We start from the raw sequence: 26,784 nt of genomic DNA, 5'->3' as shown, positions 1-26,784 counted from the left end.
TTTAGACCATCTCTTAAAATTAAAAGCAGATATTTGCCTCCTACAAGAAACCCACCTACAAAAATCTGAAGAAAAATTACTTATTGATAAGAATTTTAGCCAAGCGTACTCTGCCCCTTATAATAGTAGACAAAGAGGAGTCTGTATACTCATACATAAGAATTTACTCTTTACTTTAAATAATACAATAATAGACCCAGAGGGCCGATACATTATTATTCAGGTGACTATATTTAATAAAATATATACACTTGGTAATTTATATGCCCCTAATAATGATGATCCGGCCTTTTTCCATGAATTTTTCTCTCAGCTGTTTGATTTAGCAGCGAACTCTACTATTATTATTGGAGGAGACTTTAACACAGTCTTAAATCCATTAGTTGACCGTTCTAATAATACAACATGTAGACGATTACAATCTACTAAAGTAATAGGGGAATATATGGATGACTTTGGCCTCGTCGACAGCTGGAGACTTAAAAACCCAAATAAGAAGGAATTTACCTTCTTTTCCGCTGTGCACCGGTCTTTTTCAAGAATTGATTATTTTCTTACAAATAACTCTATTGCTGATAAAACTGTTACAAAAATACATCCTATTATTATTAGCGACCATGCACCAGTCTCCCTTTCCCTACAAGTTGATTATACCTTTAAACCACCACCGACATGGCGGTTTAACATCTCACTGCTAAACGACGCAGAGTTTGACAAAATTATAAGAAAAGAATGGGCAGACTTTTTGGAAATAAATGACTCTCCAGACCTATCGCCATCTCTTCTCTGGGAAACTGGGAAAGCAGTAATTAGAGGTAAAATTATATCATATTCATCTTATAAAAAGAAACAGGATCAAAAATCAGAAAAAGACTTGGAAGATAAAATTAAACAACTGACGGATGAGTACGCAATAAACCCAAATAACCAAATATGGACTGACTTACAAAATACAAAAATACAGTTAGACGATATGCTAACTAAAAAGACAGAATTTATAATACAACAATTGAGATATAACAACTTTGAATATAATAACAAATCAGGTAAATTTCTTGCAAATCAACTTCAACGCAATCGGGAAAAGTCTCTTATAACGGCGATTAAAGGGACAACTGGTGAATGCACACAATCACCAGAAGAAATTAATCACATTTTTTATGACTATTATCGTAACCTATACTTAGAAACTAACAAGCCTAACCCTGAGCATATTGAGGCATTCCTCAGTAGCTTAAATATGCCTCAGTTAACTACTGAATATAAAGACATGTTAGATGCGCCACTTACTATAAACGAGTTGTACAGTGCTCTAGATAGTATGCCTAATGGCAAAGCACCTGGCCCGGATGGTTATCCGGCTATATTTTTTAAGCACTTCTGGTTAATGCTTGCTCCACTATTCTTAAGAGTAGTAACAGAAATTAAAACTAAGGGTTACATACGCCCACACATGAATACAGCAGCAATTAAACTTTTATTAAAGCCAGAAAAAGACCCCACCCTTCCATCAAGTTACCGTCCGATTTCACTAATTAATACTGATATTAAAATTATCACTAAGGCTTTCACATCTAGACTAGAAACAGTAATCTCGACAATTATTCATAGCGACCAAACAGGCTTTATTAAAGATCGGCACTCTACTAATAATATTAGGAGACTCTTTAACCTTATTAGCATGTCACAGCGGCATGATAAAAAGGCAGTTATTATATCATTGGATGCAGAAAAAGCTTTCGACAAAGTTAACTGGTCCTTCCTCTTTGCTGTTTTAAATAAATTTGGCTTTGGGAAATCATTTATCCACTGGGTATCAGTATTATATGATTCTCCAAAAGCTACAGTTACTACTAATGGGATTATATCTCAGAGCTTTACTTTACAGAGAGGCACAAGACAGGGATGCCCACTATCCCCTTTATTATTTGCAATATTTATTGAGCCACTTGCATTAGCCATACGCCAGGAAAGAAGGATTCAAGGAATTCACTCTGGGGTAACAGAACATAAAATTAATCTATATGCCGATGACATCTTACTTTATTTAGAAAAGACGGCTACTTCGCTAGGGGAAGTATTTAATTTAATAACTAAATTCTCACAGTTATCAGATTATTCTATTAACTGGACAAAATTAACACTTCTACCTATTACAGAAAATTCATGGAACCCTGCAAGCCAGGACCCACACTACTCATTTCCTATAGGTAATTTAAAATACTTAGGCATAAAAATCTCACCTAAATTAACTGATTTAATTCATTTAAACTTTTCTCCACTTCTGGATAACATTTATAGTGACTTGGAGCGCTGGAATAATCTTCCTATTTCTCTAATAGGACGAATAGCCACCATTAAAATGAAAGTTTTACCTAAAATAAACTATTTTTTCTCAATGATTCCATTTAAACCTACGGCTAAATGGTTCCAGTTGTTGGACTCAGCCGTAACAAAATTTTACTGGAATAAAAAAAAAGCAAAGATTAGTCTATCTACTCTTCAGAAAAGCAAATCCAAAGGTGGTCTAGAGGCACCAAATTTTATGTACTACTATATAGCTAACCAGCTACAATATATCGTTCTATGGGCACAACCCAACAGAGACACTAACTGTTGGTTGGAACTAGAACAGAAGGATTGTAATAACCTCAGACTTCGAGATTTACTCTTTATTACAACATCGATTAAGCGCCATAATTGTTTTAAAAACCCAATGATTTCCGCCACCGTGACTGCCTGGTGGAAGGCACTAGAATTGACAAAAGCCCAAGTGGAGCCCTGTGGACTTTCTCCCCTATGGCATAACCCCGACTTTCAACTTAACAACCAACCGTTTCATTTAGCTGTGTGGGAGCAGAAAGGAATTACACATCTCCACCATCTCTTCTCAGATAATATGTTTATATCATATACATCCTTGCTCCAAAAATACAATATAAAAAACGGAAATTTTTTACATTATCTACAAGTTAAAAATATGATAAAGAAAAAAATTCCAACACTTCGGGGTACGCTCCAACCGCCTGTTTTAGCTAAAGATATTAACAAGCTTTCTCCGACAACAACAAAAAAACTTTCAAAAATATATAAGTTACTTTCATATACTGATAAAATGTCTTTACCCATCTCGAAATGGGAGACAGACTTGTCTATAGCACCGGAACCTGACTTTTGGATTCAAGTTTGTGAAAACGCATTTAAAATGACAAAACACACAAATTTACAACTTATCCAATATAAAGTTATTCACAGAACATACATTACTCAATATATGATGAAGAAAATGGGACTCTCAGACTCCGACATTTGTCTCCAATGCTTACAAAACACTACAGACACTTATGTTCATGCTTTATGGTTATGTACTCCGGTTATGTATTTCTGGACTAAAGTCTTAGAAAAACTTTCCGCTATTTTGGACTGTAGGATACCTTTATCTCCAAACTTGTGTTTGCTAGGTGACCTAACAACAACTGATTTACCACATAAACAATTTCAATCTACACTTGTAGCCCTTACTATCGCTAAAAAAAACAATTCTTGTTAACTGGAAAAATAAACAAACTCTGAATATCGACCAATGGTCTAACCTCCTCATAAATCACATTTTAATGGAAAAAATATCTGCCTCAAATAAAAACCAAATATCAAAATTTATAGAAACATGGTCTACGTATATAGAATTTTTTAACCTAATTCCGGTTACTTAATTCTGTCTGTTAGCGAGAGCCACTACATCGTGATAACTAACATTGATGTTTCTGCATTTGGCAATTTATTATTATATTATATTATTAGTATGGGATTTTTTTTAATGGGCTTTAGGTGAACTGATGAATACACACACGCTCGCACGCACGCACGCACACACACACACACACACACACACACGCACATACACGTACTCACCCACATACAAAAAAAAAAGTATATATATATATATATATATATATATATATATATATATATATGTGTGTATATGTATATATATATATATGTATATGTATTTAAAAAAAAAAAAACCATTTATTAAAATTTTTTTAATTGAAAAAAAAAAAAAAAAAAAAAAAAAGTAATTGTACTGCCTAATAAAGTGGCTGTCTAGTGCAGTTATCTTCACCAAGGAGATTACTACTACTGTATGTTTTCATCAGTTTGACATGATTGAGAAGACACTTGCATGGACAACTTTTGTGGGGAAAAAAATAGTATATTTTAGTCCTGAAATGGATAAAATTGCAAATAGCAATTAATTTCAGTTTATGTTCATGAACTGTTCTGTCCAATTATCGTATTGCTTTACCTTCAGTGGTCAAATGAATGTGATCTAAAGCTGAACTTATACAGTAGCATAACGGTGCATTTCACTTGAGTGAGAAGACAAGAAACAGACCCCTAAGATGTAGGCAAATAGTTTAAGATCCATTTGCCATTCCCAAGCTAAGCTAAAACGACTGGCAGCCATAAAGTATTACTAATGTAACACTATCTAAAGGATTTGCCTGCTGAATGCAAGTAAGAAAAACAGCAACGGATTTAGAAGCAGAGTGTCTTAGAAGCGATCCAGCTTGAAGGCTTTCTAAAAATTGACCACAAATCCCTGAATTAGGACAAAAAGTGGGACAATCTGGAACCCTGTATCATTTACCAGTAGGAGATGCTTTTAAGGAGTTTCTGTATGACAGAATGTATAAGATGTGAGCTTGATTCAAAGGTGTATTTCACTCATTGCCAAAGTTTATAACCATTAACTTTCGCAACCTGTTTCTCTTGCACATACATTATACGTGCAAAGTGAGTTGCTGACAGGAAAATGAAAGCAGAGAGGTTGACATTAACTAGATTTCAGTGCACACCTGCTTTAAGAAGTTTGCCTTTTTATGTTCGTTCTTGGTTACAGGAAGGGAGACATATAATTGAATAGTGCAGCTAATTAAAAAAAAAACTCCAAATAAATTTCCCTTGAAGCATTTTATGGAACACTTTGCCAAGGGTATGTGCCTTTGCTTAACCTACAACAGTCAATAACGGTCTTTCTCTGGTCTTATGCATCCACTTTATTTGTAAAGTGACGTAAAGGCATCATCCGAGCCTCCATGTGTTTAGAGCTTCAAAGTGTTCTCTCTTCTGTAACCACTTAATCCTTTTCATATGTGCACTCCAGTAACTAAGTTCATCTTGGTGGGCTTGGTTGCCTACAATGTGCAGAACACAAATATTAACATTAAGGGGCCTCCTTCCTGGAAGACAGAATGTACTCTGAAAATTAGGAAAAGTTGTCTCTACCATATAAATTAAAAGTAGCCTACTTGTAATGGCTGATTTGATTTACAATTACAAAGTATATTGGAATTGCATGGGGACGGTATGTGGCCATCCGCCCCACATACAGTATATGTATGGCACTGAAAATGTTTTGGCAACGGTGATCAAAACAAGCGAAGTGAGGTAGTGTCAGAGAGTTCCTCATTGTGGCATATACGTGGTATTCTGCCAAATACAGTACATAAAAGAACCATGGATTCATATTTCTTTAGTTTGACATTAATATGCTCTAGTGTTAGACATCACACAATTACCATTTAACAAAGGCTGTGGCATTTTCAAGTTGAAAGCGCATACTTTAAACATTAGCTCCACATGACAGAGTTGATGAAAATCTACAACAGGATAAGAGTTAATTACAATCAGTCCTATAGTGAGAAAGCAACTCACTTGTGGTCCGATTTTTCCAACATTTCCAACGTCCCCTTTCTCTCCCTGGAAGAAGAAAACATTAAACAGCATACTGATTAGCTTCCTGCAATTAGAATTTTTTTTTTGAGTGCAACCTTCCTGCCTGCTATTAGCTCAAGCTCAAGAGGAACATACACATGCACATAGTACTGTATGGAAATGTGCTTTTATTTATTTATTTTTTCGAAAGAAAAAATACTTTGTTCGGATATAATGTATACGACTTTAAAATTATCTGGCATTGTGTTTTCGTGGAAATTTAATGTATTACAAGTACAAGTGTTATCGTTACCTGGTATCAGTATAGAGATCCTGACGTCACGTGACTATTTCTCTGAACACGACCCCCTGCGGCAGGAAAGTAGCGGTGCAGCGTTCATGGACTAAAACGGAGGACTAAAGGTAGCGTTTATCCGTCAACTTTTCGCCCAAGAGCATTGACGGTCACTTTGATGAAAAGGCAATGATATACATGCGCGAGGTGGATATGTTGGATTGCCGATGAACTGTCAGGAGTGCTTTTTTTCCCAACTCAGCGACACTGCTACGTGGAATTACCTCCTCTCTTACACCGGTGAGTGCTTTTAAATCTGATCATTCAAAGGCTTTACAAGTTTGTACAATCTGGATTTATTTCCCCTGTATGTGTAGTCAGTGCAGTGTTTTTTAGGTACGTTCGCAACTTAGCAGCTAAGGGCCGCCAAGGAGGGCTAAAGCTAGCGATTATCCGTCAACTTTCCGACAGCATTGACAGTCACTTTGATGAAAAGGACATAATATTCATGCGTGAGGTGGACACGGAGGTAGGTACGCTAGCAACTTAGCAGCTACTAATTGGGCCGCGGTCTACGTCATTTATGCCATAAAAAGTCTTCGTTATGGTGTTGGTCAGTTATTAAATTCAACCGTGTAATATCTATTAAACCGTAGCAGCACAAATGAACAAAACAGATTATTTCCCCCACCTTTTGCATGTAGTAACAGTTAGCATGTGCTCATTCAGCCACCATGTACAAAGTGCAACATTGGCTACACATTGGTTCCTCTTTTGGTAGCCTGGAGCATGCGCGATCCTTTTTATGCCTCTTCTCGTTGTGGTAGCTGGTCCACAACAGCTGTCAATCAATGTGGCGCCATTTACTCAACGAGGCAGAGGCGTTAACGCCCATTTTGGGATCTCTACTGGTGACTACTCAAGAGCTGACTACTCGTACACTAGTATTGAACATCCATAATCAATACCTTGAAATAAGACCCGATATGATACCTGGTATCGGTACATGCCCATCCCTATTGAAGAGCATAGGGACTACCCTGATATACAATTCAGATACAAATCTCCACAAATGTAAAAAATGTTTTTAACCTTTTTTTTGGGGGGGGGGGGGGGGGGGTCTAACATCCATTTATGGTGGAAAATGCTCATTCACAGTACATCCTTGATTATTCACGAATTTTTGGATGTTTTAAAAATATATATTTTGTTTCTCTTTTCATTGCAATTATAATGGGCGCCAAATCTGTATATACTGTATTATATATATCATATACAGAAAAATTGGGGTGAGAAGAGATGATGTAGTATAATAGCCATTTGCATATGGGTGAGCAATTTCTCCGACAAAAAAAAGGTGCTGGTCATACAGTAAAATTAAAATATCGAGGAAGAGTCCATTTATTTAAATATTTTGTTTCAAAAACTGAAACTTGCATGTTACATTAGTTCACCACACACAATGTGAAATATTTCAAGCCTTATTTGTTTCAATTTAGAAGAAAAAGACACAACAAATTAAAAAAAATATATAGTGTTTCACAAAATCAGAATATTTCATGTGACCAACAGAAAAAGACCTTCATACACAGAAATGTTGGCCCTCTGAAAGGTCATGGCATGGAGATGATCAGCCTTTGGAACAGTTCAAGTGTTATTGTAGGCCAAGACGAACTTAAAAGATTCTCACTTGTCTTAAAGTGCAATAAGTCAGGTCTTTCATAAATGTAAGAAAATACTTTTAAATTCATGGGAACGGTAAATTTCAAGAAAACAGTAAGAGACGGAAAAAAATCGGCCTTTAAAATTCAATTCTTCTTAAGAATTTGTGGGGAAAAAAAATTTAAATAATCGACTTATGGTTTTATGAATCAATATTGGGCTGGAAAAGGAAAATCTATTTGATATTAACGGTTATTATTATTATTACTTTACAGTCAGCTTGGATTTAGTCACATATGTCAAATATTACTTGGAAATTATTGTCTAAACACAAGATTAGGAAATTCAACTCACCAGCAGACCGTCTAGACCAGGTTCACCAATGGAGCCTTTCCTTCCAGGTCGCCCCTAAAATGACACACAGAGTAAAACACACATTCAGAACACAATCTCACATCATGATTAAAAGATGCCTCAGCTCATGATCGGTGTATCACAGTTCATTCCATCTGCTTGCTGCATAGTTTGTTTCTCGTCATATTATTCAGACTATCTGCAAAAATCTCACTGTGATTGGACACAGTCTACTTTTGTCTTTTAAATAATGTGATAGTTCTTACATTTGGACCGGCATTGCCAGATGGTCCAAGTGGTCCTTCTTCACCCTGCAAACACACAGTACAGCACAAAAACTAATATCCACAAAACAAACACACACACACACAGCTAGTAGAATAAAGATCTTGGCTCACGTCGGTATGTTCAGTGAAAATAGAAAGAGCACACGCCTGTTGTCACATGTCTTGAAATAAACGATGACTTAAGCACTATATCACTCATCTTTCAATCGGCAATACAAAAGTTGGTTTGCTCCCACACAGAGTGAAACCTGGTTTGCATACTGCAGTATAACTCAACACCTTAAAATAGTCTGATCATTTGGTCAAGCAGCACAACAAGAGTATGTCAGTGTGTATAATAAACAATTTTGTTCAAAACCAGAACAGATTTTTTTGTTTCCTTTTCTTTTTTTCTCACTGATGCTACGATACTGAAAATGTTTAGTCTCTTCTGGAAGCTGCAATATTTAGCATTTTATACAGCAGCCACAACTTATTTTTTTTTCAAGGACTGGAAAACATTAGCTTTGTTTCTATAAGCACCCAATGTGATTCATCACTTCACCCAATGTAACATGCCCTAAGAGACATCTTAAACAAAAGAGATGCTACTGTACACCAGACAGGTTGTCTTATCTGATATTTATCTTTCCTCACACTATACTTAAATTGATTTTTTTTTGACAGACCCTAGTTTTCCATTTAGCATTACAGTTGAAAGTATTGAATAATGAAAGTCAAGGTATTGAATTCTCCTACCTGCATTCCTTTTGGTCCTACCGTGCCTTGGACACCTCTAGCACCTTGCAAACCCTAAAATGCAACACACTAAATCAATGGTACGATTTATGTGAGTTCAAAACATTAGCACAGAGAAGAGTTAGCGTACCTTTGGTCCAGGTGGCCCATTGGGCCCAGGCACTCCGATGTCTCCTGGAAAACCCTGAAAATAGCTGAATATGAGTCAAGCTCACTAATTTCTGTATATAGATGTAGGGCATACATTTACAAATGGTAAACAGGAATTATTGAAGAAAAGAAACAGATTACTTTTTGACTGCAAATGACACACAATATATGATTAGTCACACATTTGAAACCATAAATAACTAAATAAATTCTTATTTTCAAATTAAGATATACAATAGCTCCTTTAAAAATGTTCATAAAAATATAGCATAAAGCCAGAAAATATCCACTTCTACTGAGAAAAAATGGGAAAACTTCCTTATTACGTTCTTAAAATGGAGTGAAACCCAATTCCTTTGCTGATTGAAAGCCTGAAGGAAGACAATCACTGACACAACCAGCCAAACAGTTTCTGTCCTGGCCAGCAGTGGTGTCCAAACTCGGTCCTCAAGGGCCGGAGTCCTGCAGGTTTTGGATGTTTTCCTGCTCCAATGCACCTTTTCCAATGAACAGGGTTGTTATCAGGCTTATGCAGGAATTGCTGATGAGCTCATGTGTGTTGGAGAAGAGAAACATCCAAAACCTGTAGGACTCGGGCCCTCGAGGACCGAGTTTGGACACCACTGGACTACAATGTTTCCATCACTTTTCACTGGCAATACATTCCAAGACCACAATTAGGGAATTTCTACTAAGTAGTGATTTACTTTTTATTTATTTTTTTTTGTATTTATTTGCACACACAGCTCCCACCCTTCCAACTTGTTAAAGTTAATAAATGTAACTTTTAAAAGGCAAAATGTAGAATAAATAAAGAGCGGTTGAATATAGGCTGTATTCACAAACTAATGTAAGCGGATGTGCACACTAGCAGCACATGAAATGCTGGCTTAAAGGAACATTCAGTGATCCTGAGTGCCATCTAGTGGTCAAAGAATAGCATTAGAAGCACGCAGGGGCACACACACTACGATGTCTCAGAGAGACCACATTTTGCAAGCCAATGACCAATTCTTATTTTGCCTGAGCAAACGGGCATCCCGGCGTTCCGCCAAAAGTCTGCGCAAGTCGGAATTAGCCGGAGCAGCTAACAAGGGTGGCTAGAGAGAGTTAGTCGGAGCCATAGGCTGGAGTGGCTAACAAGAGCAGCTAGCGGGTGGAGCTAGTAAAAAAAAAGCTAGTAAAATCTTGCAAGAGCAAAGCAGAATGCAACAGGCCCGAATTACGGGAGTTAGTGGCAACCATCTGCAGGCCCCAGTTGTGGAAGGTAATTTGCGGTCGACCCATTGGGTCTGAGACTCAATGCAATACCACCCAGGCTAACTACATTTGCGAAGTTGTCCTTTGGGCATCCGTAGCAGGAAGATGGCAGTGAAGCATGGCAGTTTCAGCAAAATGAGACTACAGCCATGTAATATAATTAGTGATTACTAGACCTACGATTATATTTAAAAAAAAAAAATACATTTATGCGATACAACCTATTTTTTGCATGCTATTGACATAAACAGTTTTTTAAAATGAATGAACTATTATTTCACCACTGGATAGCGCTAGGGATCACTGAATGTCCCTTTAATATCTAAGTTCAAGTTTTTTTAAAAATCTTAAAACAACTTTGTTTTAACCAGAAACCAACCGTGTTGCAATGTCACAAATAGTCACAAATGATAAACTGTGATTGGAGTGAATCCATAAATAACGGAACCACAAAGTCCAGTACAGAATGACACTGTACACTAGCAATGTAAGAAAAATTCCACAAAGTGACCACTAACAGCCAAATGTCCTACAACCTTTCGCTAACACCTCTAGGGGAAGAAAATTGTATTATGTGAGTTAGAATTACAATATCACACACTGACATAACATGTACTTTGGAACATCCACCTGGTATCTAATCTTGGATTCAAAGATGTGTGCTTGATGTTAAACAATTTCAATTTGATCTTGAACTTGATTTGATTACAGTCAAAATGTCCTTGATGATGCACAGTAGATGTAATTTTGACATAGCATTGTTACTTTGAATTTCTTTTCCTCTGAAAAGTGGAAATATATGTATTGCTAGAACAGTGTTTCAGCTAATTTTGTACACAATAAATTGGACATTCTTTAGGCAATGAGTATTTGTTACAAATCTGGATTAAACTTTTAATGCAAATCTTCCTGGATACAGTCATTGCTCTCTATTCTGATAAATGCCAGAAACAAATTAAAAAGTACCTCTGGTCCCGGAGGTCCTGGCGAGCCTTGCAGCCCTATTTCTCCAATTCTACCCTGTTGAAAAGACAGAGCACATGGAAACCCGAAATTGCAATTTTCTCAGAGATTTTGTGTATGATTGCCTCCCAGTATTCACATCTTACACAGAAACATCCCATTTTTAATGCTTACATTAGAATCTTTTCAGATGATCTCAAGTCATCTATTATTTCAAACTATAGTTTGTTGAAGTCATCTTATTGCAATGCACACTCTGAATGAAGATTGACATGGTTTAAAAGTCATGACATCAGGTTTAAGGACTCTCAATTCGCACGCTTGTTGTCTCAACTACCAGCCAATACTTGCTTATGACAATGTTTCACCGCAACTTGGCAACGACAGTGTGAACAGCAGAGTATTTGAATAGTGTATGTCGCTGTGTTACTCTGAAACACTGTGATTCAGAAGTTTTATAAAACTGGTTCTCGCAAGGGCAAACGCATTTGAAATATGAATTCAACAAGAATGTGATGAAGGTCATCTGTAGGTGATCTTTTTTTTGCCTGGTGTTGTCTGACATTATAGCATTTTGCAAAATGAGCTTGTGATGGCACCACATGGCCTTCTGTTAGATTAGGGCTCTTAATAATTAGACAGGTGACTTGAGCTAGGCCATTATGTCGCTTGTGATCTGTCCTGGCTTGGCGCCTTTCTATCTCTCTGCACTCTGGCACACTTATCCAGTTGAAACCAGTTAAGACCATCATGTCACACATTTTCACATGGGTTAGGCTGAGGTGTGGGTGGGCGGCCAAGACAGTATAAGAGTAGAGACCATTATGAATAGACTAGACCTTCTTCCGCATTCAGCAGATAAGGCTCCACACTCGATCTTTCTGGCATCCAGTAAATAGTTCAACTGAGAATATGCAGTCTCCTGGTTGTTATTATTAGTATAGCAAGCATTCAAGATAAAATAACCTGTGAAAGTTCCCATCTGAACTTTACACTTCCTTCCTAAAGACATTCTGAATAATATGAAAATATTTTGTATTTCATGTTTTGTGAAAGCTGAAACATACTTTTACACAAATGAACACAATTTCTTATTCCAAAATGCTTGGTTTCTGTCACTGCAAGCAAATGAAAGGCTGTATCAGTGAGTTGGGAAAATGGCTGAGCAACTTTAATTTACAAGCTAACAAAAGTTGTCCAGATCCCACATGTTTACCAAACCTGACCACAATACACATACACTGATATACGGACTCAAACTTACCGGTGGTCCAGGTTTGCCTCTTGGACCAGGAGGACCAGGTGCACCAGGAACACCCTTGAAAGATACACGCACACACACAGTCATATCACAAGGACACCAGAGACCACACATTACTGAGTATAGAATTAAATTGTATGACGGCTTCATTAAAAAAAAATAAAAAATTAAAGCTCCAAAAACTAAATGATGTGTCATTGCACATACCTTATCACCCTGGAAACCTATCGGTCCTGGTTCACCCAGTTGCCCCACTTCGCCCTAAATTTCACAGCATCATACAAAGATATAACAACACAACCCTAACACCAAGACCACTAAATTAGAAAAAAGTCATATAGTGCATATACTGTATAACCAATAACCTGTAGCCACTGGCTACAACCTATTTCCACCAAAGTTTGTGTAGGAGTGACTACGGGCCAAGGAAGAATTCGTTACAGCCATTAAAGCATTGAGACACAAATGGCCTCATACAATAACAATATTTTCTAATGACAGATTTGCCTAAGTTCACATACAATTATTTGTTGCATTATGTTGTATATACAGTACATACACTAATATACTTTGTACTGATTATATTTATAACCTGGATTTATTTTTGAGTGACACAAATTCAAAATGGGTGATATTTTCTGTTTCATTTCTTGTATGTAGTTTTACAAAAAAAAAAAGTCTTAAGATAGGAGAAAGAAATCTACTACTACAACTATCACTAGTACTATTTAACATTATTGTCTTCGCCACAAAACATATCCAATACACTCCAAATATATAAATATTTAGATCACCTTATCACCTTTCAATCCAGGCAGGCCAGCTCGTCCGGCTGGTCCCTGCCACAGAGGGAGGAAAGGATGAATGACGAAGTAGCAGTTATGGACAAATTATTTAGAATAATGATCAATGAAAAGTAAAAAAAAAACAAAAAAAAGCAACACACCATTTATATTTCATGTTACTAGGATGTACTGATAAATAATAACAGTTAAGTGCAATTATGCAACAAATGACAGAAAGTAAGTAACAATCCAAATGAATCTAAAGGAGATCGCTGGTATTATTGGCATTGGTTTTAAAAACTGAGACTCAATAAAGAAAGTCCCAATAATATATTGCTGATTATAATTTCTTAAATCGAATAATTTCTTATAAAAAATTAGTTACAAACAAAAATTAAATATAACATCCATTTCTAACGTTAACATGAAGGTGATTTACATTGAATTCATATTAGTAAGAAATGCAGTGACCAAAAACAATGGCGTGCGATAAATGCCATATATACTATAATAATATACAGGCAATTTTATTGCAACAATTTAACCATGAAACATTTCAAACTTAGAAGTATTTAAATGATTGTGTAAATACCTTCGGTCCGACCATACCAGGCAGTCCTCGAGGACCCTCCGGGCCCAGGTCTCCCTACAGACAAAAGGAGGTACAAAATGGAATATAACACAGACAGATCCACATGCACTTCTAACACTGGGACTCATTTGTACTAACACCTAATAACTCAGGTCTCTTACGGCAGCTTCCTGTTTCCATATGTGTTACACAGAGCATTTTTAGGTCACAATATGGCTAAGCCCTGCTGTCAATTTGTACAGTTGTTTTGTGAGACTATAAATTTGGCTATGCTAGTCACTGCTAGTATTCAAGCTGCACTCTTACTGTCAAAGTAACATAGTGCATTGAAATGGCTGAAATATCTGTAAAAACTGGAAATTGTAGGACATGCGGCTGTGGTGCCCTTGAGCAAGACACAGACACTCTGAATTGCTTTCTGGGTGTTTAAGAAGCCCTGCTCCAGTGTGTGCCACTGTCAGTGTGTGTTACTGTTTGCTGTGTCCACTACTGTGATGGAAGTCAGATTTCATGTAGGTGTGTACATGACAAATAAAGAGGATTCTCTCTCACAGGAAAAAGTGATTTGTTAGACTAAACTAAAAAAAAATTATAGTAATTTGTTACTGCTACCCCCCTCCCCCCCATCATTTTCAATTTAATATAAATAAAATACATTTATTTTTTCCAAGCCAAAAAAGGTTACATCCAAATAACTTTTTTTACTTTGGAATAAACTAATTAAAGTCAATTTTCAAATCGAATTTCTGATTCCGTATGAACAACCTGAGCTGATTGCCAGACAATTGTAGGGCACACAGAGATGAAAAAAACAACCACATCAATGGACAATTTAGTGTGCATTTAACATACGTAGGCAGAGAGAGAACATGGACGCTCCAAACAGGAAGGCTGGAAGCTGCATTTGAACCCTGGACTGCTGAACTGTGAGGCAGATATGCTTAGCAGTGGGCCACCAAGCCAGCTAAGATAATTGAAATAAAACAAAAACATATTTGCAGTCAAATAACAAACTGCCATTAAAAAAACAGAAAGCTGTCCCTGAAAAAGTTTTTATTTTTACTTAAAAAAAAAAACTAACTAAAAAGTTGTTTTTTATTAAAATAAAAAAAGCAAGAACTGTAAAAATGTATGATTTTTTTTCTTGATCTTTTCTCCTGTCTTGAATTCTCATATGTATGAGTTAAAAATGTGAAATTTTGCACATAGAGGGGAACTAAATGAAAAATGTTTTTTTTTTATCTGCATAAATGTGCCCCCAATAGTTAGACAACAAAAAAATAACAAGGACCGTAAGGTTAAGATTCATGTAATTTAATTTTACAAAAGGTTGCACAAGTTTGCAAAAATACTCACAATAAATAATATCTTTTAGGGACAGTTTTTCAGTTTTTACTGGCATTTTGTTATTCGACTGCAAATATGTTTTTGCTTTGCTAACAAACTTAGACCACTGGTAAGCACGCCCACCTTCCTCCGTGTGCTTTCGCCAGGTACTCCATCTTGCTCCCACATCTCAAAAACATGCATGGTTGGTTAGTTGAACACTAAATTGTCCCTTGATATGTATGTTTGTTCACTTATGTGTGCCCTACAATCGTCTGGCAACAACATCAGGTTGAACCCCCCACATTTTGTTCACACTGAATCAGAAATTCGATTCAGGGTAATGTAATAAAATTGACTGTAACAAAAGCAATTTCATTAGTTTACTCCAAAGTAAAGAGTTACTTGGATGTAACTTTTTTGAGGGGTGTGGGGGTTGGGTAAAAATAATGAATTAAATTGAAAGTGGTGCTTTCAATCAAATCATGCATATAATTTGAGAAAACTAATAAACGTAGCTGTGACAAATGACAGCATTTTTTTTTTAGTTTAGTCCAACAAATCACTTTTTTCAGTGCTCTAAATAGCAATAAAAAAAAAGCAATTTTATTATGATTGTTTTGAAAAATGAAAACGTCACCACAGTCACCTTAACAAAATTATTATCTTCATCAAATCCTTGTTTCTGTCAGCTTGGTGTCTGACTACATCACATTTAGTGTCACACACTGGCACAGACATCAAATACATTCCAGAAGGAACTCTTGCTGCTCTGTTTCTGCTTTCCTTTATATGATTGGGTTTCGATGAATGAATGAACACAACTACCGGTGTGACTGACAGTGGGAAATGAAAATTTGTTTTAGATGTCAAATAAAGTTCTTCATGCGATCCAACCAGTGCCAAAATCACTCAAGCATAAAGATGATTAAATATGAATCACATCAAAAGTCGGATTAGTAAAGTGGAAGTGTTTTGGTTTCCATGTACAGCATGATTACTCAAAATTACTTATGAATAGGGGTTTGTTGATATAAAGATATGGAAAAAGTGGGTCAACTTTTATTTTGAATTATTATTCAACCTTTTGAATTTTTACAGGATAAGCTTAAATTAGAGTCAAAATAGGAACACGACTCATGTTCAATAATGACCAGAAAGTCACTGGAAGATTAAATCGCACGCTCCACGCAAGTGCCTTTAAATTATGTTATTACTTGCCAAGGTTTGATGGCAAGGTAAATATATCATCAGCGTAATCTTGGCAATTGCCTGAACTGAGCATGTAATGATGTAAAATATGCTGCTGCTTGAATGTAGCAGCAACTCGAACCATGACAAAGCAATGATTTACATTTTTGTGGAGCAAGAACACAGACTGACAGGTAACAATACTATAACCTACTGACAAGCGTCATTACATACATGTATCTGCCAAGAGAATAATCGAATATGGATTCATGTAATGTAATACACCATTCTAATTATCACAACATTGCAAAACACATACTTACTCTTAGGCCCGGAAAGCCGGCAATACCACTCCCACCAACAGGCCCCTGTGAAACATTACAGCAACATTCTAAATAAACAGGACAGTATACTTAAAGTATTGCAACGTCTGCATTCCTGGGATTCGAAATTCATCAAGACATTTAAATAATTAAGTTGCATTAAAGAAAACATAATCTTAGATACTGAACATCAACATTTTAATCAATCCAATTAAGTAGGCCTATACCTATTTAAATATAATAATTTGGTAACCACTTCCAAAGATTGAAAATTTAAGCTTTTTTCCCCGTCCAAGTACACTATTTTGTCCCTAAAAAAAGGAATGTTTCATTATGCAGAGATTAAATTGCACAATATGTATAGTCTTGGGCCCACTAGAGTGAAATAATGCCAAATGGTACAGTGAACCTTACCTCGCTGCCATCAGGACCAGTTGGTCCCCGTTCACCAACTTCACCCACCACACCCTGTGAGGAAACATTAAATTGTATGGATTATGCATGTGTGTAAATAACCCAATTATTAAATTCGCCTCAATACAATACAACATTTAGCACATTTTTCCTCAATGCTTTCACCATCAAATAGATTTGGAAAAATATGAGCCTATAAGCAGTGGCCTAAAATAAGTATGAAAACCACTGATGGTAATAATAATAAATCAATGCATTGGATTAATTAATTAATTAATCCAATACATTGATTAATTAAATAATACTCTAATCTGGCACCGCTTTGCTTGCTAGTTGTTTGCTCGTGCCTTTCAAATGCACAAGTATTTAATAGAAGCCTGACACAAAGTATGACACATCAATAGTCCTTACTAATTGCGGAAAATTGAACTTTTGAATTTTTTTTCAGGAGCAGATATCGGACTCTATTTTCATAGACAGCGTACACATGCGCTTGGAATAAAAACTGGCACATCTTTAATTTCTCGCTGGGGCAAGTCTATTTTACTGCGTTTGGGAATTTGGCAGACCGCGCTGCATCATGCTAGACGGATCATGGGCATTTTCTTTTACACGCTCCAGCGCACCTGACAATTTGATGACAGAAAGTAGACTGGACTTTAGACCAGGTAAAACCAAGTCTAAGTTGTGGCGCAGGTGTTGTAACGCAAATTTGGTCAATTTGACCGGGCTGCAGGCGGACAGATTCTGTGCACTTCACTGATATCATTGTATTTCATTCATAAATATGACAACAGTGTGCTTTGAACCCACTGAATCATTGGAGATATCCATTCATTGAACGCATCATTATGATATTTGTTAAAACACCGGATACGGATAAGTAGAAGGTGGTCTCCAAGTGTCAACTTCACAGTGATGATCCGAAGACAGTGTGCACCTCTGTTGCACTGAATTTCAAAGGAAATAAGTGCAGCCGCTTTTATCAGCCAGGAAGTAAGTCTGCTGTGTTCACTTCCACAGTGGCACAAATTCCCCTTTCTGCCTGCGCCCATCTATGAAAACTCCACCCATGCACCCATGTACAAACTGCACTTTGTGCTAGACTTGTGCTGGACATGAAAATAGGGCACATTGTGTCCAAAATTCTAACAGAACGCTGTAGAGGTGGTGGAAACCGGAAAAAGTTGCGCTGTCAGAGATTTTTACAAGAAGTCCTGCCCTGTCTGTGGTATAAACCCCGTTGACATCTGCTAAACGTTTGATAGCAAAACATCTTCTTCTTTTTTACCACCCGGGAACAAGGATAATGTGCTAAACTTGTAAGTGCTGGTATGTGAAGCCTGCTATTTTATTTATTTATGTTTTATTTGTTTGCTGTTTGACATAATACTAATATTCATTGATCATCAACAAGCACCGCTTTACTCCATTTTGTGTTTATTTGTGCGGCTTTATTCTCTCCTCCCTTGTTACTCTGTGGAGCAAACATTCTTCCCTGTTTACATTATTTTAACCAATAAGAGAAGAAAGCCGAGATTCAGCATTGCATCTTTGCTTTTTGCAGATGATGTGGTGCTGTTGGCTTCTTCAAGCCGTGACCTCCAGCTCTCACTAGAGCGGTTCGCAACCGAGTGTGAAGCGGTTGGGATGAGGATCAGCACCTCCAAATCCGAGACCATGGTCCTCAGTCGGAAAAGGGTGGAGTGCCCTCTCCGGGTCGGGGAGGAGGTCCTGCCCCAAGTGGAGGAGTTCAAGTATCTTGGGGTCTTGTTCACGAGTGAGGGTAGGTTAGAGAGGGAGATCGACAGGCGGATCGGTGCAGCGTCTGCAGTGATGCGGACGCTGTATCGGTCCGTTGTGGTGAAGAAGGAGCTGAGCCGAAAGGCAAAGCTCTCGATTTACCGGTCGATCTACGTTCCTACCCTCACCTATGGTCACGAGCTGTGGGTCGTGACTGAAAGAATAAGATCCCGGATACAAGCGGCCGAAATGAGTTTCCTCCGCAGGGTAGCCGGGCTCTCCCTTAGAGATAGGGTGAGAAGCTCGGTCATCCGAGAGGGACTCAGCGTCGAGTCGCTGCTCCTCCACGTTGAGAGGAACCAGTTGAGGTGGCTCGGGCATCTGGTTCGGATGCCTCCTGGACGCCTCCCTGGGGAGGTGTTCCGGGTATGTCCTACCGGCAGGAGGCCCCGGGGACGACCCAGGACACGCTGGAGAGACTATGTCTCTCGGCTGTCCTGGGAACGCCTTGGGGTCCCGTCGGATGAGCTGGCTGAAGTGGCTGGGGAGAGGGAAGTCTGGGCTTCCCTGCTAAAGCTGCTGCCCCCGCGACCCGACCCCGGATAAGCGGAAGAAGACGGACGGACGGACGGAGAAGAAAGCCACGTCATGTGTTTTGTGGGGATACGTTTTAGTAAGGATCACGGACATTGTGTAGGCAATCTCAATTTGAGAAGCCCCTAGCCCTGAAGATGACAATTTATTTAAGTTACGGTTCTTCCGTCTTGTTTTTGCTTGCATTTTTCTGGAATTGAACAAATCTCAAACTTTTTCTACAAACACGAAAGGCTATTTCCCTCAAATATTGTTCACAAATTTGGTGTCGGGCCAAATCCTTGTACCTCCGAAATCGTCACTTTTCAGAAGACCCCACAAATGTAATATTTTTTACAAACATTAACATTGTATTATCAAAGTGAGCAAGCCATTTTCAAATGGTCAATAATTCATAAAAATGCCAAAAGTACAGAATAGATTTTTGAAAAAATATGAATAAAAAATGTATATTACTTGTCTTCCTTTGGGACCAGGTTTTCCAGGAGGACCAGGTATGCCCTAGAAAGTAAGTAGAATAAAATAAGCAAGTTATTGTGCATATACATATGAATGTGGCAACACATTAATAGTATCCAATATAGTGCGAGTTTTGTTCTAATAATTATAGCAATACGTGACGACGCCATACAGCATTTTTATAGCACAATAGACCAGGAAATAAGTCCAAATGAACAGTGCCGTGTTTACACATGCAACACCTCACAGCTATGACGGGGACTACACAAAAAATGGCCAATATGGCAGCATACAGGGTATGTCATTATTTTGATACTGAATTGTCTTAATTCTTTATTTTTTTCTTCAGAGAATCAGATGACATTGATATTTGCACTTTTAATGTTCATACACACTGCCTCATACAATGAAGTAAAATGAACTTTAAGTCGTGTAGTCCTTTAAATCACAGAAATTTACTAATATACCAAGTGGTTGTGAAAAAGGTGTGCAATTTGATATTTAATGTCTAATGTTAGTCAAGTCAAGTCTATATAAATATAGCCCTTAATCACACAAGAGTCTCAAAGGGCTTTACATGCCCACAGTTGACAAATATCAATGACATCCCCTAATCGAACCACAAGAGGGTAAAGAAAAACTCAAAAGAACCTATCAGGCAGGTTACAAATGTTTACATAACCTATTGGTTTTGGCATAATTCCCCCACGGAACTAAGGACCGATTAGTGTGTTACACGTGTGCTTTTGGCATGCTAGACTTACTTGGGTTATGACACGTAAAGTGGTGACTGCTCTGGGGAAGGCTCCGAACTTCTCAACACAAGAAATCCCAATCTTTACTATGCAGATAATACTTAAATTCTTCAATGTGAATACCAGCAAATCGGAGGACCGTATAATACATGAGTTCCTAGGGGGAAAAAAATGCTTTTGAAGAGCAATTCAGGGTTGGTCAAAAATTACAATAAATTGGAGAAATTAGTTCTTCAAGCATCATCTTGTAAGGTGTTGGTTTCCATAGAATACAGGGCTGGGTGGCTAGCCCGGCACCCAACACTACTCCTTAACCTGGGTTTGCAACAGGCACTATTGAGACTAGCTATGTAGAGGCAGAATGAATATGTCATTTCTAAATTGCTTCAAGAATCACATGAAATTACACACTATGTGCTGTGTTGTCCTTCAGACGCTAATTTAAAACAAATACATTGTAATAATTCATCCAGGCATTACAAAAATGGATAAACTAAATAAAAAATTATCACTTACTATCTCCCCCTCAAGTCCTGGTGGCCCAGCTATACCAGGAAGTCCAATGAAACCCTGGAAATTGCCAGATGACAGTATTATGTTACATAACTTTCAGACGACAAAGAAATCCTCAGAAAAAATAACTATATATATATATATATATATATATATATATATATATATATATATATATATATATATATATATATATATATATACTAGAGCCTGGACTTGGTGCCATAATCGGCACTTGAGAGTCTCGTTTATGTCAACGACAGAGACCCAAATAAACTCGAATCGCTTACTTATTCTGCTTTTCCCGGAAAACGCTTCATAGCCCATCATATGAGAAATACAATTTGATCAAAAATAATAAATGGTAAACGGAAAGCACTTAAATGGCATTATCTATGTGCGAGCCATGCAACCAGACAATTATTTTTGACGCGTGGTCACTGGTGTGTCATCCTTTCATAGACATCGCATGAAAATCTGGATATTGAGAGCTCGAGGTGGCCGAGCGGTACTGTCACTTGCCTATTATGCAGGTAGGCGTGGGTTGGCTTCCCCCCCTGGGAAACCATGTTTGTTTGTGTGCGTGTTTGTGTGAGTGAGTGCAAAAAAAATATATATATATATATCCCCCTATTAATATTCCCACCTCATCTGGCACCATTGCTTTTGTTATATATAAAGGAATCTTTCACAATGTCCTCCAGCCTGAACCCACAAGCAGACTGTAACCTGCAATGTTTCAGACTAACTCAGATCTCTGGAACAAGATTGAAGGTCTGACACTGTGCTAATCCTTTCAGGAAATGAAGTATTAAACGTTTCTGCAGACAAAATGTGAGGAGCTACTAATACTTACACGAACCCCCTTAGGTCCCGGGTTACCTTCTGGGCCAACAGCACCCTGCAACAACAAAAAGACTGGTGATGAGAACATTGTACAGTTATACATATATCTGGTTTACTTGCAAATCCATAAACCTATGTTCACAGTATGTTTATATTCTCAACTGCATAGCAGACATTGCACACATTTTTCTTCCAAAGCTAATATATACTATATATACTGTAGATACATGAGCACCATCTTTTTTGTTGGGCTCTCTCCGGGGACCAAGAAAGAAGCAGAGATAATGCACGAACAAGAACCATGTTTTTTGTATTTTTCACTGCACCTGCCTGCCAGGGTAACCTGCAGCCCCGGCTTCCCCAGGAAGTCCTGGTATGCCCTGCAGCAGACAAACACATAGAGAGGGAGGTAATGAATGAACAGTGAATAGGTAGGTTAGATGGACGGATAAAGTGAAAGAGGAGAAACATCAAGTCACAAAAGTGTTGCCAAAGATGGAATAAAATAAGCACTGTTCATTGCAGACAGGCTCCACCAAGACTACTAGGTTTCCTTTCTACACTTTTACCCAGCCTATGCTGCTATTAAACACTTTTTATTAATTCCTTCTGTTTTTACTCACTCAAATTCAGCCATGAGTGATACTAAATAGTCTTCACCAAATTGGCATTGTTATAAATAGATGCTTCAAACACTCTTTAGTAACTTTGGCATATTTTCTGACTTGATCATTTATACTGTATGTAGCGTATGATACTATAGCTTTGGTTTCATAATGCTAAATAAATCAATGCTTACTTGTTCTCCTGGCAGCCCAGGTGGCCCTGGATAGCCTTTCGGACCCTTGAGAATGGAATAAAGCAAATGCATTTTGAGTATAAATGTTTTATGACATTAATAGGGGTATATGATATCAACCAGAAAAAATCAAGAAATGCTGCATCGTTTGTGACATATGTTTGTATATATATTAACTATTTTTTACTATTGCTGTTAAGTTACAAATAACTTCATAAACTAGACAAAGTGCAATTTCTGCAGAAATTGCGTGGGAATGCTGAACGCTGAATGCCAAGATTTAAATGCGGAAGTAAATTTAAAGATAAATTATCTGATAATTAAAAATTATTAATTGTAGTGCCAATGATAAATCAAAAAAATTAAAGTAGAACTGCATTCACTCTAAGGAGCTTCAGGTGGGAATTAAATCCAGAACCTTCCACATGCCAGCCATGGCCATGAATATATTTGCAATGTACAGTCGGAGGTGGAATTTGAATCCACTACCTCCTGGTTACTGGACAGTGCACTTTACCAACTGCTCCGCCGAGCAGTAACAGACACCTGCAATGATGACAAGTTATATGGGCGTGGAAAGTTGTACTTGTCTGTCCCATTGAAATGAATGGGGAAAAGTTTATATTTAACCTAAAATGTGCGAAAACTGTAAGTAATGTCGGCTTCGTTCCTCAAACAAATCTCGTACACACAGAAACATTTCAAGACTTGCGTGTGTCCAAAAGAACACTCTGAGGACGTTTAACGGCTGTAATGTATATGCCAAGTCTGGAGTAGTGATGTAGCGCAGCCACAGGGAGTTAACGGAAAGCGTAGAAGAAGAATCATCGAAGAAGACGGACACTTTTTTAATTTTTTTTTTACTTTATTGCAATCTACAGAACAAACATGGCTTTGCATGTATCAAAACAACATGAAAAAGATGAACACAGGAGAAGTGACAATGGCGGGTGTACAACACCACTTGTTGAACGTGGGAATAAAGAGGCAAAATATTTTGCTGCAAAAGCATAAGCAAGCTAAGAGACTGTGCAAAACAATTATGACACGGCTATCCGCCATTGTTGTTGACAGACTGACGGTTCGCGAACAGTAACGCGAGAATTGGCGCATACGTCATCAATCTGAGACAATGCGTCGTCATCGAGCTCGCTGAGACCATTACGTTATCGCTGGAGGAGTATCCTGCATAAGGTGCCCAGACGGACGCGTACAGGGCACGTTTTGAAATCTTTCCACTCTGGAGCCCGGTTTCAAAAGTGATCGGTTTCAAGCTCCGAAACCGTGCCGTCATGTGGACGGACGGCCTAAACGGTAAAAAATTTGTGAGGATACATTGAAACTGGCTTTCGTGTGGGCGGGGCCTGAATCTAACCCAAGTTAATTAGCAGCCTTGGCAAGTAATTAACAGTTATTAGAAAGAAAAAGTTGAAGTTGCTACTAAGCAGACTGTAGCTCAGTCTAAATTAATTGTTTTAACAACCATCAACATAATGTAAGTGGGTTGAAAGAGGAAAATGACAGACAACCTTATTGTACAGTATAAGTTGAAAAACAAATATGAGATAAAACTAAATAAAAGTCGGTGTCAAGCAAGCCCAGTTAAATCTGACATTTGTCCATAACCCCAACGTCACATATCAAAAGTTCAGTTCTATCGATCAATATTGAGTTTAGACCTACATTTTGAAGTATTGGCTCATCATACTAACATCAACAGCATGTAACACCAAATAAGTGAATATCTTCTACCTTGCATTACAAATGCACAGACAATAATGCCAGATTTGAACTTGGTCTCTAACTGCAACGATATTGACTTTCCCTAGGATGCTATCGTAGATTGTGCTTGTAATTGACTCTTTGACTCTAAGCAAAGTGAATGCCATTTCTCTTTCAGATAAAATTTGGCCTTGATCTCAAAGCATATCAGGTTTTACAGACACCACAGTATTTAACTCAAAAGCTTTGACTGAAGAAACAACCAGTGATATTGAGATATTCGGTTAAACAGCTGATATAAAATCAGAACTCTCAAAAAGGCAACTGTTAATTTCCTTAATTTCATAATTCCATAGCATTTATTTCATCAATCTTAGCTCTCACTAATGTATTGCATTTAAGAACAGCCTGAATCTTACCTGCAAACCTGGAAATCCATCAGAACCAAGCAGACCTGGTGGACCTCTGTCTCCCTTTTAGAACAGATACAATTTATTAGATGTCACTTTTCAAACTTTGCACTTTCCAAGTATGTATATGGGAGTGAATACGCAGAATAAAGCAAAAGTGCATTGATGAATATGTAGGAAAACCCAGCTTTAACATGTGACTGAAATTTATCATAGCTTTCCTCTGATTTTTAAAAATGTGGACATGGTGGTTGAGGATTAAATTGTGGCTACAAAGATATAAATCTGTTGGAATCACTGGAAAGTTACTGTGCATGCTTAATTAAATGAAGACGTGTAGCTATGTTGCACTGGAAAATATTTATTGCATTTGGAAGAAAAAGAGACAAGAATCACATGTGACATATGGCAAAAGGGAAAGCATGAAGGAAAAAGCAAAAGGGCCTCCCACCGCCACAAAGAAGAAGAGTCTAGACAGACACCCGTGGCAGATTCCTTACCTTTTCTCCTGGTGAAGCTTGACCTGGAGACAGCCCCGGGTCTCCTTTTGAACCCTAGGTTGACAAGGTCGCAGGTTAAGGACATGATGAGCAACCTAAATCTGTTTCAGATTCATCAGCTAATAACAGGAAGCAAATCTGGTCTTGTAAATCAGTCATCTCAAACTAAAAATATCATGCTATTCCTTTGTTGTTCTCTCTGAAAGAGTAAATCAACACTGAAGATTATAATGTCTGAATTAGTTGACATTTTGAATGGACATCATCTGGTCCAGGTTTTCCCTAATGTTGTGCCCATGTATGTTTCTTCTAAAATCTTGGATTTATTTTTCCCATCCACCCACCAATGCCTACTGCATGACTCATTGTTTTTATATTCAAAGTATAATTATAATTATTATTATTGCCTATTATAAATTGCTCATAGGAAACAAAACTTGTGCCAACTCCTGCTGAATGTTACAAAAATATGATGCATTAAAATTCATATAATTCCTTGACGCATCCGGTTCTGACACGAATGTTGCAGACTTGCATCTTGCTTAGTCATCTATTCTAAACAATTTTTCCACCTCAAATTACATTTGCCTGGACATTCTCATGTTTTTAACTGACAGTTAACTGACAGTGGGTGTGAAAGTTCCAGCACAGGGGCAGTCCATGAAGTAGTTTGGAAAACAACAACAAGCCTGTTTTAAGTCTTGCTAGCGCCTCATCAAAAACATTTCAGATTGTGCTTACAACATTTGAGTAGTGTTAAACTTCTTCCACGTCAACTGGATATATGTTTCTGTTTTGAAGCGGAGAATCACAATCCCTCATTCCGCCCTCAAATAGCGGGGTTTAGATGGGAGAATGAATCAGAGACAAACCACTGGGGCATTAGATTAACAATTATCATATTTGTGTGCAGATGGTTGTACAATCTTGTGTGAAAAATGTAGTGGCTAGAAAACAAGAACATTAAAGGGACAATATCACAAGTGGGCCATTGCTAGCGTTGACATAGCTAACTTTCATGAAGCTGGCATAGGATCATTTGCCATTAAGTGCCCCATTTTCAATTGCAATGTGCATGACTGGTGACCAATGTAAGGCACAGGTCAATCTAATTTTAGTTTATT

General features: G+C 37.6%; 1 protein-coding gene across 2 annotated transcripts in view; it reads right to left on the bottom strand.

Moving 5' to 3' along the window:
• Nucleotides 1-26,784, bottom strand: part of col24a1 (collagen type XXIV alpha 1) — a 129,240-nt gene that overhangs the window by 61,404 nt on the left and 41,052 nt on the right. For both annotated transcript variants that reach the window (XM_077584106.1, XM_077584105.1), the window contains exons 6-24: nucleotides 25,661-25,714; nucleotides 25,170-25,223; nucleotides 23,029-23,073; nucleotides 22,556-22,609; nucleotides 22,240-22,284; nucleotides 21,387-21,440; nucleotides 20,113-20,157; nucleotides 17,320-17,373; nucleotides 16,906-16,950; nucleotides 14,066-14,119; nucleotides 13,483-13,527; nucleotides 12,896-12,949; nucleotides 12,692-12,745; nucleotides 11,431-11,484; nucleotides 9,185-9,238; nucleotides 9,055-9,108; nucleotides 8,296-8,340; nucleotides 8,030-8,083; nucleotides 5,719-5,763 (exon numbers count right to left, since the gene is read on the bottom strand). In XM_077584106.1, coding sequence (XP_077440232.1) covers nucleotides 5,719-5,763; nucleotides 8,030-8,083; nucleotides 8,296-8,340; nucleotides 9,055-9,108; nucleotides 9,185-9,238; nucleotides 11,431-11,484; nucleotides 12,692-12,745; nucleotides 12,896-12,949; nucleotides 13,483-13,527; nucleotides 14,066-14,119; nucleotides 16,906-16,950; nucleotides 17,320-17,373; nucleotides 20,113-20,157; nucleotides 21,387-21,440; nucleotides 22,240-22,284; nucleotides 22,556-22,609; nucleotides 23,029-23,073; nucleotides 25,170-25,223; nucleotides 25,661-25,714 — 963 coding nt within the window. The remainder of the gene's footprint in view (nucleotides 1-5,718; nucleotides 5,764-8,029; nucleotides 8,084-8,295; nucleotides 8,341-9,054; nucleotides 9,109-9,184; nucleotides 9,239-11,430; nucleotides 11,485-12,691; nucleotides 12,746-12,895; nucleotides 12,950-13,482; nucleotides 13,528-14,065; nucleotides 14,120-16,905; nucleotides 16,951-17,319; nucleotides 17,374-20,112; nucleotides 20,158-21,386; nucleotides 21,441-22,239; nucleotides 22,285-22,555; nucleotides 22,610-23,028; nucleotides 23,074-25,169; nucleotides 25,224-25,660; nucleotides 25,715-26,784) is intronic.

This window comes from Vanacampus margaritifer, chromosome 13, assembly GCF_051991255.1.
Source record: "Vanacampus margaritifer isolate UIUO_Vmar chromosome 13, RoL_Vmar_1.0, whole genome shotgun sequence".
NCBI classification, from domain to species: Eukaryota; Metazoa; Chordata; class Actinopteri; order Syngnathiformes; family Syngnathidae; genus Vanacampus; species Vanacampus margaritifer.
The sequence above is the reverse complement of the archived record's forward strand: the minus strand, read 5'-3'. Positions and strand labels throughout refer to the sequence as shown.